This window comes from Oncorhynchus nerka, linkage group LG22 (assembly GCF_034236695.1).
Source record: "Oncorhynchus nerka isolate Pitt River linkage group LG22, Oner_Uvic_2.0, whole genome shotgun sequence".
Taxonomy (NCBI): Eukaryota; Metazoa; Chordata; class Actinopteri; order Salmoniformes; family Salmonidae; genus Oncorhynchus; species Oncorhynchus nerka.
The window spans coordinates 2,117,301-2,131,235 of record NC_088417.1 but is presented as its reverse complement, the minus strand read 5'-3'; the positions used below and the strand labels follow the sequence as shown (position 1 = coordinate 2,131,235).

The window sequence follows — 13,935 nt, the reverse complement described above, 5'->3', positions numbered from 1 at the left end:
GCTGTGGGAAGTACAGATCAGGTTATAAAAAAATATCTGACATTTTGAACATCCCACGGAGCACCATTACATCCATTATTATTAATAAATGGAAAGAATATGACACCACAACAAACCTGCCAAGAGATGGCCGCCCACCAAAACTCATGGACCAGGCAAGGAGGACATTAATCAGAGAGGAAACAAAGAGACCAAGATAACTCTGAAGGAGCTGCTGAGCTTCATAGCGGAGATTGGAGTAGCTGTCCATAGGACCACTTTAAGCTGCGCTTTACGGAAGAGTGACCAGAAAAAAAGCCTTTGCAAAATAAAAGTTCAAAGTTAAAATAAACAAAACAAAAACAAAATAAAAGTTCACCAAAAGAGCCCCCAAACATATGAAAGAAGGTACTCTGATCAGATGAGAATAAAATTGAGCTTTTTTGGCCATCGAAGAAAATGCTATGTCTGCCGCAAATCCAACACCTCTCATCACCCCTGAGAACCTCATCCTGCTGTGGGGATGTTTTTTATTGGCTGGGAAACTGGTTAGAATTGAATGAATGATGGATGGTGCTAAATACAGGGAAATTCTTGAGGGAAACCTGTTTCAGTCTTCCAGAGATTTGAGACTGGGACGGAGTTCACCTTCCAGCAGGACAATGACCCTAAGCATACTGCTAAAGCAACACTCGAGTGGTTTAAAGGGAAACATTTAAATGTTTTGGAATGGCCTAGTCAAAGCCAAGACCTCAATCCATTTGACAATCTGTGGAACGACTTAAAGATTGCTGTACACCACCGGAACCTATCCAACTTGAAGGAGCTGGAGCAGTTTTGCCTTGAAGAACGGGCAAAAATCCCAGTGGAAGGATGTGCCAAGCTTATAGAGACATACCCCAAGAGACTTACAGCTGTAATTGCTGCAAAAGGTGGCTCTACAAAGTATTGACTTTGGGGGGATGAATAGTTACGCTCAAGTTTTCTGTTTTTTTTGTCTTATTTGTTGTTTGTTTTACAATAAAAAATGTTTTGTATCTTCAAAGTTGTAGGCATGTTGTGTAAATCACACGATACAACCTCCCAAAAAAATCAAATGTAATTCCAGGTTGTAAAGCAACAAATTAGGAAAATGCCAAGGAATGCAAATACTTTCGCAAGTCACTGTAACTGTTCAGCTCCCCCTCCAACCTGACAGAGAAAGACTCTGCAGAGAATAATAGGAGAATATCCCCAAATACAGGTGTGCCAAGCTTATAACGTCAGACCCAACAAGGCTGTAATCACAGCCAAAGGTGCATAGAACAAAGTGTTGCGTAAAGGGTCTGAATATTTATGTAAATGTGATATTTCAGTTTTATTTTTTAAAATAAATTTGCAAGAATTTCAGAAAACTTGTTTTTGCTTTGGCATTATGGGATATTGTTTGTAGATGAATGAGAGGGGAATTATTATTTATTTTTTAAACCTGTTTAAAATAAAGTAAAGAAGAAAAAGTCAAGTGGTCTGAATACTTTCTGAATGTACTGTGAGTTTATGGGTGTCACTTTTATGGTCTGAATACTGGGTCATTTTTTTAACATAAATAGTTCTAGATCCTGCTGTTATTTATGAGTATAACAGGGCCCACTCTTAACATATCCACCCTAACGCTTTGATATCGATCTATAAACCGCAGCTAATCAATCCCTTGTATCTGAACCACTCCTAATCAAGGAGCAGTCCATGGTGTGTCAGAGGAAATATGATCCTCGTCCTGGAGGGAGGGTAGAGGAAGCACTACAGAGAGACTGTAGGAGGCTGATATCTGTCTGTGGCTTGACGTTAGACATCCATCTAACTGCTGTTATTCCTTAGGGTGCCTCCCAAATGGCCCCCTAATCTCTCTATGGTGTGCTACTGGGCCCCGGTTAAAAGTAGTGCACTACGTAGGGCGGCCATTTGGGACGTGTCCTTTAATCCTGTTCACTTGGCCGCTCCACAGACCCCAGCCTGTTGGAAAGGTTTCACCAGCGTGATGGATGTGATTGTCACAAATGCCAAGGTCAATATGAGACACAGCGGAGTAAAAAAGATAACTTACTTATTTTTTTTCTCTCTCTCTCTCTCTCTCTCTCTCTCTCTCTCTCTCTGTTCCTCTCTCTCCCCTCTCTCTCTATCTCTCTCTGTCCCCCTCTCTCTCGCTCTGTCCCCCTGTCTCTCTCTCTGTCCCCCTCTCTCTCTCTCTGTCCCTCTCTCTCTCTCTCTCTCTCTCTCTCTCTCTCTCTCTTTCTCTATCTGCCTCTCTCTCTCTGCCTCTCTCTCTGCCTCTCTCTCTCTGCCTCTCTCTCTCTCTCTGCCTCTCTCTCTCTGCCTCTCTCTCTCTCTCTCTCTCTGCCTCTCCCTCTCTCTCTCTGCCTCTCTCTCTCTGCCTCTCTCTCTCTGCCTCTCTCTCTCTCTCTCTCTGCCTCTCTCTCTCTGCCTCTCTCTCTCTGCCTCTCTCTCTCTCTCTCTCTCTCTCTGCCTCTCCCCTCTCTCTCTCTCTCTCTCTCTCTCTCTCCCTCCCTCCCATGTATCATCATCCTCTCTGCAACCTGACCTTGTCTCCTTCTGTAATAACACTGGCAGAGAGGACAACTGCTGTGTGTGTGTGTGTGTGCGTGCATGTGTGCGTGTGTGTGTGTGTGTGTGTGTGTGTGTGGCAGAGAGGACAACTGCTGGGTTCAGAGTAGAGTCATAGGTCGCCCGCTGGGTGTCGATCTGGAAAATGGGTCGCAGATTCGATCATGCGGTAACAGTATAAAAGAGCCCGTGTCACTCATGATCATGACCGTATGCAGAGCTACTACTGACAGATTCATCTGGCTACGGAAGAGAGAGGCAGGAGAATTAGCTAGCTGTGTTCATTTTATTCAAGCATGTTAAGTAAATACAGTATAGTACAGTAAGCTTGTGGGCCTCCAGTAAAGACAGAACGAAGGACCACATTTATACACAAATTCATAACACATTTTTTTGCTTTATGAATGTGTTGTAAAGGAGTCATGTGGAGTTTTCTATAGAACAGAATTATTGTACATTATGGGAGAAGTGATTGTACCATACGTGAACTAGCTGAACTAGCTGGAGTAAGGGGGGGGGAACCTAGTCAGTTGTACAATTGAATGCATTCAAATGAAATGTGTTTTCTGCATTTAACCCCTCTGAATCAGAGTGGTGTGGGGGGCTGCCTTAATCGACATCCACGACACCCGGGGAACATTGCTCAAGGGCAGGAAGACAGATCTGTACCTTGTCAGCTCGGTGACTCGATCCAGCTTCCGGTTACTGGCCCAAAGACTCTAACCACTACCTGCTGCCCCTAGCTGGACTAGATGAGGACGGTGCTGAAATGTTGTTTTGTTCAAATAATTAGTCAACAATATCGCAATTATATGTTCATTATATAACAATTATGGCATGGAGTGCCCATCCTACAGTAGTACAGCTAGACTTGGTCAACAGCTCCTAATGGGGTTCTGCTGCTTAGTGGATATTAAGAGTTTAGAGGGGATTTCAGCTGGAGATGGTTCAGCCTGGTTCAGCTTGGTTCAGCCTGGTTCAGCCTGGTTCAGCCTGGTTCAGCCCACCCAAAAAGCTCCTGTTTAGGTGGTGGAGATCAGCCTGGGTCTGCGGAGGGAGTAGTACACAGCATTGTACGAGATCTTCAGTTTCTTTGCAATTTCTCACATGGAATAGCCTTCATTTCTCAGAACAAGAATAGACTGACGAGTTCCAGAAGAAAGTTATTGGCTTCTGGCCATTTTGAGCCTGTAATCGAACCCACACTTGCTGATGCTCCAGATACTCAACTAGTCTAAAGGAGGCCAGTTGTATTGCTTCTTTAATCAGAACAACAGTTTTCAGCTGTGCTAACAATTGCAAAAGGGTTTTCTAATGATCAATTAGACTTTTAAAATAATAAACGTGGATTAGCTAACACAACGTGTCATTGGAACACAGGAGTGATGGTTACTGATAATGGGCCTCTGTACGCCTATGTAGATATTCCATTAAGAATCAGCCGTTTCCAGCTACAATAGTCATTTACAAAATTAACAATGTCTACACTGTAATTTCTGATCAATTTGATGTTATTTTAATGGAACAAAATGTGCTTTTCCTTCAAAAACAAGGACTTTTCTAAGTGACGCCAAACTTTTCAACGTTAGTGTATATATCTCTATATATATTGTAGCCCCACTACTGTTCAAGCTCTGTGTCTCCAGTCCACCCTCTCTCTCCACCGCCCTTCCTCGGGCGGCCTCGGCAGGGTCTGGTAACTACAGCAGGGTCTGGTAACTACAGCAGGGCCCGGTAACTACAGCAGGGTCTGGTAACTACAGCAGGGTCCGGTAACTACAGCAGGGCCTGGTAACTACAGCAGGGTCTGGTACCTACAAAAGGTCCCGGTAACTACAGCAGGGTCTGGTAACTACAGCAGGGTCTGGTAACTACAGCAGGGCCTGGTAACTACAGCAGGGTCTGGTAACTACAGCAGGGTCTGGTAACTACAAAAGGTCCCGGTAACTACAGCAGGGCCCAGTAACTACAGCAGGGTCCGGTAACTACAGCAGGGTCCGGTAACTACAGCGGGGTCTGGTAACTACAGCGGGGTCTGGTAACTACAGCAGGGCCTGGTAACTACAGCAGGGTCTGGTAACTACAGCAGGGTCTGGTAACTACAGCAGGGTCTGGTAACTACAGCAGGGCCCCGTAACTACAGCAGGGCCCAGTAACTACAGCAGGGTCTGGTAACTACAGCAGGGTCTGGTAACTACAGCAGGGCCCAGTAACTACAGCAGGGCCCGGTAACTACAGCAGGGTCTGGTAACTACAGCAGGGCCCGGTAACTACAGCAGGGCCCAGTAACTACAGCAGGGCCCAGTAACTACAGCAGGGTCCGGTAACTACAGCAGGGTCTGGTAACTACAGCAGAGTCTGGTAACTACAGCAGGGTCTGGTAACTACAGCAGGGTCTGGTAACTACAGCAGGGTCTGGTAACTACAGCAGGGCCCAGTAACTACAGCAGGGCCCAGTAACTACAGCAGGGTCTGGTAACTACAGCAGGGCCCAGTAACTACAGCAGGGTCTGGTAACTACAGCAGGGCCCAGTAACTAGAGCAGGGCCTGGTAACTACAGCAGGGCTTCTTTTGTTAGGGGCGTTTGGTGAACTAATCCAAAGTCGCGTTCAGGTCCAGTCGGACCAAAAGTTCAAAAAGTTATATTACAGGTCGAAGAAACTTGTCAAACTAAGTACAGAATCAATCTTTAGGATGTTTTTATCATAAATGTTCAATAACGTTAAAACCGAAGAATTCCATTGTCTGTAGAAAAGCAATGGAACGAGAGATACCTCTCATGTGAACGAGCGTGACTGAGAACGAGGCTGCAGGCAGACCCCTTAGTCAAACAGCTCTCATCCGGCTCCCCTTCACAGGAGCAGCCTGAAACAACGTTCTAAAGATGGTTGACATCTAGTGGAAGCCCTAGGAAGTGCAAAATAACCCATATCCCACTGTGTATTTGATAGGGGAGAGTTAAAAAACAATGTCCCACTTCCTGTTTGGATGTTTATCAGGATTTTGCCTGCCATATGAGTTGTGTTATACTCACAGAAATCATTCAAACAGTTTTAGAAACTTCATAGTGTGTTCTATCCAATACGGATAATAATATGCATATATTAGCATCTGGGTAAGAGTAGGAGGCAGTTCACTCTGTACACGCTATTCACCCAAAAGTGAAAATGCTGCCCCCTATCCCAAAAAGCGTTAAGGAGAAGTTTATCTTAAGTTCCATGCATAACTCTTGAACTTAATGAGTATTTCTGTGAATTGATGTGGCTCTCTGCAAAATCACTGCATGTTTTGGAACTACTGAACATAACACACAAATGTAAATCAGATTTTTTTTTAAATATATAAATATGAACTTTACCCTGAACAAACAGACATATATTGTGTAACATGAAGTCCTATGAGTGTCATCTGATGAAGATCATCTAAGGTTAGTGATTCATTTAATCTCTATTTGTGCTCTCTGTGACTCCTCTCCTCTGTGTTTCTCTGTGAGTTGGTGGTGACCTAACATAATCGTGGAGCTTTCACTGTAAAGCCTAGAACCCCAGTCCTAGACAGGTTAACAACAGAACTCGCTTTCTTTACTTTCAACCCAAATTTCACACTATTCCCTACATAGTGCACTACTTTAGACCAGAGTCCTATGGAACCATATTCCCTACATAGTGCACTACTTTAGACCAGAGTCCTATGGAACCCTATTCCCTACATAGTGCACTACTTTAGACCAGAGTCCTATGGAACACTATTCCCTACATAGTGCACTACTTTAGACCAGAGTCCTATGGAACCCTATTCCCTACATAGTGCACTACTTTAGACCAGAGTCCTATGGAACACTATTCCCTACATAGTGCACTACTTTAGACCAGAGTCCTATGGAACCCTATTCCCTACGTAGTGCACTACTTTAGACCAGAGTCCTATGGAACACTATTCCCTACATAGTGTACTACTTTAGACCAGAGTCCTATGGAACACTATTCCCTACATAGTGCACTACTTTAGACCAGAGTCCTATGGAACCCTATTCCCTACATAGTGCACTACTTTAGACCAGAGTCCTATGGAACACTATTCCCTACATAGTGCACTACTTTATGGAACCCTATTCCCTACATAGTGCAGACCAGAGTCCTATGGAACACTATTCCCTACATAGTGCACTACTTTAGACCAGAGTCCTATGGAACACTATTCCCTACATAGTGCACTACTTTAGACCAGAGTCCTATGGAACCCTATTCCCTACATAGTGCACTACATTTGACCAGAGCCCTGATTAAAAGTAGCGCTAAATAGGGAATAGGGTCCATTTGGAACAAACCCAATCTCCATGTAGGACCAGAGGAAAGAGAAATACCCCAACTCCCTGGAAACTACTTCAATTAACCTTAACGTTAATCACTATTGCTCGGGAACAAAAGTCAAGCTGTGGAATCCCTTGATGGAAATGGTTATAATTGCAGTGACAACGGGGATGAATATTTCTCTCTGCTTAATCACCAGTGTCTTAATATTTAAATATACCATTTGCTGGGATTTAAAGTGTGTTAATCAGGCCCATTAATTTTTAATATCTTTCATTTGGATTGGCGGGGGACATAGACCAACACTTTTCACATTGTGACTGGTAACAGGTTCCAGGTAGCAGGAGCAGAATGTCAACCGTGCATTATGCATGAAGCTGTGCTGACAGAAACCTGTTTACTACATTCAGAACCTGAATGAACCTGTACAGGAAACCTTAATTGTGTTTCCCTCAGAGGTAAGGAACAATCATGTACATACAGGTCTTAACCATGACATAAAGAAGTGAAAGCCTAAATGTTGACCCAAAGCCCTGATTCAGCTAGTCCTACAGTTAAACCTCCAATCTAAACTATAGAGGAAACTTGTTATCCATCTAGTCCTACACGTTTTCCTCCAATCTAATTTATAGGATTAAACCGTGATGTTTTTGTGTATATTCATACAGATCATTTATTACAATTTTGAGCTCTGTAACTTATTGAAATTAAGGAGAGAGAGAAAGATAGCGAGGTAGTGGTAACTAAATGTTTGTTCCTCTCTCCCCTCTCCCCTCTCGCCTCACCCCTCTCTACTATCCCCTCTCCCCTCCCCTCTCCTCTCGGCCCTCTCCTCTTCCCCCCTTCCCCCCTTCCCCTTTCCGTCATTAAGGATCCCGTGGCCTCATTTTTAAACAGTGCAAAATATACCCCCAACAAAACAAAGACTTCAGGAAACAGCAGAGGGAGCAGACCCTCATCCACATCGACAGGACCGCAGTGGAGAGGGTGGAAAGCTTCAAGTTCCTCGGCGTACACATCACTGACGATCTGAAATGATCCACCCACTCAGACAGTGTGGGGAAGAAGGCCGCAGGAGGCTGAAGAAATTTGGCGTACCTGTGGATGTATTTCAAGGCCTACCTTCAAACTCAGTGCCTCTTTGTTGACATCATGGGAAAATCTAAAGAAATCCGCCAAGACCCCAGAAAAAGAATTGTAGACCTCAACAAGTCTGGTTCATCCATGGGAGCTATTTCTAAACGCCTGAATGTACCAAGTTCATCTATACAAACACTAGTACACAAGTATAAACACCATGGGACCAGGCAGCCGTCTATCCGCTCAGGAAGGAAACACTTTCTGTCTCCGAGAGATTAACGTATTTTGGTGCGAAAATTGCAAATCACTCAAAGATCAACATCTAAGGACCGTATGAAGAAGCTGGAGGAAACAGGTACAAAAGTATCTATATCCACAGTAAAACGAGTCCTATATCAACATAACCTGGAAAGCCGCTCAGCAAGGAAGAAGCCAATGCTCCAAAACTGCCATAAAAACCCAGACTACGGTTTTCAACTGCACATGGGGACAAAGATCGTACATTTTGGAGAAATGTCCTCTGGTCTGATGAAACACAAATACAACTGTTTGGCCATAATGACCATCGTTATGTTTGGAGGAAAAAGGGGGAGGCTTGCAATCCGAAGAAGACCATCCCCACCGTGAAGCACGGGGGTGGCAGCATCATGTTGTGGGGTTGCTTTGCTGCAGGAGGGACTGGTGCACTTCACAAAATACATGGAATCATGAGGCTGGAAAACTAGGTGGATATATTGAAGCAACATCTCAAAACATCAGTCAGGAAGTTAAAGCTTGTTCGCAAATGGGTCTTCAAAATGAACAATGACCCCAAGCATACTTCCAAAGTTGAGGCAAAATGGCTTTAGGGACAACAAAGTCAAGGTATTGGAGAGGCCATCACAAAGCCCTGATCTCAATCCTACAGAAAATGTGTTGGCAGAACTGAAAAAGCTTGCTGGAACAAGGAGGCCTACAAACCTAACGCAGTTACACCAGCTCTGTCAGGAGGAATGGGTCAAAATTCACCCAACTAAATGTGGGAAGCTTGTGGAAGGCTACCTGAAATGTTTGACCTAGGAGTTAAACAACTTAAAGGCAATGCTACCAAATTGTATAGCGGGGAGCGTAATTGGCGGCAGAGAAGTCAGGCGCAGGAGAGCAGAACTGGGTGATTTATTAAGCAAAACCATCCAGAAAAACAAGATACATGGGCACAAGCACTACAATAAACAATCCCACTCAAAGACATGGGTGGAACAGAGGGTTAAATACACAACAAGTAATTGAGGGAATTGAAACCAGGTGTGAGGAAAAACAAGACAAAACACATGGAAAATGAAAAGTGGATTGATGATGGCTAGAAGACCGGCGACGCCGAGCGCCGCACCGAACAAGGAGAGGACCCGACTTCGGCGGAAGTCGTGACAAATTGAGAGTGTATGTTAACTTCTGACCCACTAGGAATGTGATGAAAGAAATCAAATCTGAAAAAAATAATTCTCTATACCATTATTCTGACATTTCACATTCTTAAAATAAAGTGGTGATCCTAACTGACCTAATAATGGGAAATGTTACTCGTATTAAATGTCAGGAACTGTGAAAAACTGAGTTTATAAATGCATTTGGCTAAGGTGTATGTTATTTCCGACATCAACTGTATCTACTATATTCTACTGTATTTTAATCAATGCCATTCCAACATGGCTCTAACTAGTTTTTCTATATTTCTTAATTACATTCTTTTAATTTTGTATTTGTGTATAGCTTGGAATCGTTAAATACAACTGCACTATTAGAGCCAGGAACACAAGCATTTAGTTAGATATTACTGTACTGTTGGAGCTAGGAACACAAGCATTTAGTTAGATACTACTGCACTGTTGGAGCTAGGAACACAAGCATTTAGTTAGATATTACTGCACTGTTGGAGCTAGGAACACAAGCATTTAGTTAGATACTACTGCACTATTAGAGCTAGGAACACAAGCATTTAGTTAGATACTACTGTTGGAGCTAGGAACACAAGCATTTAGTTAGATACTACTGCACTATTAGAGCTAGGAACACAAGCATTTAGTTAGATATTACTGTACTGTTGGAGATAGGAACACAAGCATTTAGTTAGATACTACTGCACTGTTGGAGCTAGGAACACAAGCATTTAGTTAGATACTACTGCACTGTTGGAGCTAGGAACACAAGCATTTAGTTAGATACTACTGCACTGTTGGAGATAGGAACACAAGCATTTAGTTAGATATTACTGCACTGTTGGAGCTAGGAACACAAGCATTTAGTTAGATACTACTGCCCTGTTGGAGATAGGAACACAAGCATTTAGTTAGATATTACTGCACTGTTGGAGCTAGGAACACAAGCATTTAGTTAGATACTACTGCCCTGTTGGAGCTGGGAACACAAGCATTTAGTTAGATACTACTGCCCTGTTGGAGATAGGAACACAAGCATTTAGTTAGATACTACTGCACTGTTGGAGCTAGGAACACAAGCATTTAGTTAGATACTACTGTTGGAGATAGGAACACAAGCATTTAGTTAGATACTACTGTTGGAGATAGGAACACAAGCATTTAGTTAGATACTACTGTTGGAGATAGGAACACAAGCATTTCGCTACACCCGCATTAACATCTGCTAAATATTTGTATGTGACCAATACAATTAGATTGATGTGAGAATGTGCTTAGATTCCTGTTAACTTTAAACCATCCGAACGCGGTTGAAATAATCCTTTACAGCAGAGAGAAACACAGTATTTTATAGTATACAGCATATTTTACTTGCGGGTCAACGATGCAGGGAAACAGGTGTAGACTAACAGTGAAATGCTGATTTACAGGTAACAGTGTAATGATGATTTACAGGTCAACGATGCAGAGAAACAGGTGTAGACTAACAGTGTAATGCTGACTGACAGGTCAACGATGCAGAGGAAACAGGTGTAGACTAACAGTGTAATGCTGACTGACAGGTCAACGATGCAGAGGAACAGGTGTAGACTAACAGTGTAATGCTGATTTACAGGTAACAGTGTAATGCTGACTGACAGGTAACAGTGTAATGCTGACTGACAGGTAACAGTGTAATGCTGACTGACAGGTCAACGATGCAGAGGAACAGGTGTAGACTAACAGTGTAATGCTGACTGACAGGTCAACGATGCAGAGGAACAGGTGTAGACTAACAGTGAAATGCTGATTTACAGGTAACAGTGTAATGCTGACTGACAGGTCAACGATGCAGAGAAACAGGTGTAGACTAACAGTGTAATGCTGATTTACAGGTCAACGATGCAGAGAAACAGGTGTAGACTAACAGTGAAATGCTGACTGACAGGTCAACGATGCAGAGAAACAGGTGTAGACTAACAGTGTAATGCTGATTTACAGGTAACAGTGTAATGCTGACTGACAGGTAACAGTGTAATGCTGACTGACAGACCTTTCCAACAATGCAGATAGAAATAATAACACAAGGAATAAATACACAATGAGTAGCGATAACCTGTCTACAGTATATACACATAATACCAGTACTGAGTCAGTGTGCAGGGTGTGAGGCGTACTATACACACATATAGGTAGGGATGAAGTGACTAGGCTACAGGATAGATAATAAACAGTCGCAGCAGAGTATGTGATGAAGTCAAGAGTTAAGGCAAAAAGGGTCATTGCAGATAGTTAAATAGTTAACCAGTAGCTACCCAGACTAACTATTTAACTAACTATTTAACAGTCTTATGGCTTGGGGGTAGAAGCTGTTCAGGGTCCTGTTGGTCCCAGACGTGGCACGCCGGTACAGCTTGCCGTGCAGTAGCAGAGTAAACAGTCTATGACAGTCTATGACAATGTATAGGGTCTTCTTCTGATCAGGATGGTAGGGAGTGTTTCCCCTGTGATGTACTGGGCCATATGCACTACCCTGTTTACGCCTTGCTGTCGGATGAAGAGGAGTTGCCATACCAGGCGGTGATGCAGCCAGTCAGGATGTCGGATGAAGAGGAGTTGCCATTCCAAGCGGTGATGCAGCCAGTCAGGATGTCGGATGAAGAGGAGTTGCCATTCCAAGCGGTGATGCAGCCAGTCAGGATGTCGGATGAAGAGGAGTTGCCATACCAGGCGGTGATGCAGCCAGTCAGGATGTCGGATGAAGAGGAGTTGCCATACCAGGCGGTGATGCAGCCAGTCAGGATGTCGGATGAAGAGGAGTTGCCATACCAGGCGGTGATGCAGCCAGTCAGGATGTCGGATGAAGAGGAGTTGCCATTCCAGGCGGTGATGCAGCCAGTCAGGATGTCGGATGAAGAGGAGTTGCCATACCAGGCGGTGATGCAGCCAGTCAGGATGTCGGATGAAGAGGAGTTGCCATTTCAAGCGGTGATGCAGCAAGTCAAGATGTCGGATGAAGAGGAGTTGCCATACCAGGCGGTGATGCAGCCAGTCAGGATGTCGGATGAAGAGGAGTTGCCATACCAGGCGGTGATGCAGCCAGTCAGGATGTCGGATGAAGAGGAGTTGCCATTCCAGGCGGTGATGCAGCCAGTCAGGATGTCGGATGAAGAGGAGTTGCCATACCAGGCGGTGATGCAGCCAGTCAGGATGTCGGATGAAGAGGAGTTGCCATTTCAAGCGGTGATGCAGCCAGTCAGGATGTCGGATGAAGAGGAGTTGCCATACCAGGCGGTGATGCAGCCAGTCAGGATGTCGGATGAAGAGGAGTTGCCATACCAGGCGGTGATGCAGCCAGTCAGGATGTCGGATGAAGAGGAGTTGCCATACCAAGCGGTGATGCAGCCAGTCAGGATGTCGGATGAAGAGGAGTTGCCATTCCAAGCGGTGATGCAGCCAGTCAGGATGTCGGATGAAGAGGAGTTGCCATTCCAAGCGGTGATGCAGCCAGTCAGGATGTCGGATGAAGAGGAGTTGCCATACCAAGCGGTGATGCAGCCAGGATGCTCTCGATGGTGCCGCTGTAGAACCTTTTGAGGATCTGAAGAACCAGGCCAAATCTTTTCAGCCTCCTGAGAGGGAAGAGGCGCTGTCGTTCCCTCTTCACGACTGTGCTGGTGTGTTTGGACCATGATAGATCCTTAGTGATGTGAACACAGAGGAAGTTGAAGCTCATGACCTGCTCCACTATGGCCCCGTCGATGTGAATGGGGGCCCTGCTCGGTCCTCTGTTTTCTGTAGTCCACGATTCGCAAAAGGGAGGGACCAACTCCATATTGTTAATGCCCATGATACTGGAATGAGTTGTTGGACGAGCAGTTGTCCACTTACTGTTATCTTGTAGTGTAGCTGAATAAGATAGAAAGGATAGGAAGTGGCTATGCTGAGCATGAAAATGATAATTGGAAACACAGCCTACGTTAGATTTAGAGTTACTTGGCAACACGGCCTACCTTAGATTTAGAGTTACTTGGCAACACGGCCTACGTTAGATTTAGAGTTACTTGGCAACACGGCCTAAAAAAATAGATTTAGAGTTACTTGGCAACACGGCCTACCTTAGATTTAGAGTTACTTGGCAACACGGCCTACCTTAGATTTAGAGTTACTTGCCAACACGGCCTACGTTAGATTTAGAGTTACTTGGCAACACGGCCTACGTTAGATTTAGAGTTACTTGGCAACACGGCCTACGTTAGATTTAGAGTTACTTGGCAACACGGCCTACCTTAGATTTAGAGTTACTTGGCAACACGGCCTACGTTAGATTTAGAGTTACTTGGCAACACGGCCTACGTTAGATTTAGAGTTACTTGGCAACTTTAGTTGTGAATGTGTGACGACCCTCCCACTCCGTCTGACTAATTCTTTCTCTTTGCTCTTGTTTTCCTTATTAGGAAGTCAGTGGGCGGAGCCGGGAGGGTTGTCAGTGAAATGAGACACACCTGGGCCCGGGTATGTCCTGGGATAAATGTACCTTTTCCCCATTCATTGAGGAAACTCTCCATGC

At 44.4% G+C, this 13,935-nt stretch overlaps 1 protein-coding gene across 1 annotated transcript; it reads left to right on the top strand.

Moving 5' to 3' along the window:
• Positions 1-11,888: 11,888 nt before the first annotated feature.
• LOC135563866 (uncharacterized) lies at positions 11,889-12,962 on the top strand. Its single transcript, XM_065007710.1, has one exon. The coding sequence runs from the start codon at positions 11,889-11,891 to the stop codon at positions 12,960-12,962; it is 1,074 nt and encodes a 357-aa protein (XP_064863782.1).
• The last annotated feature ends 973 nt before the right edge of the window (positions 12,963-13,935 follow it).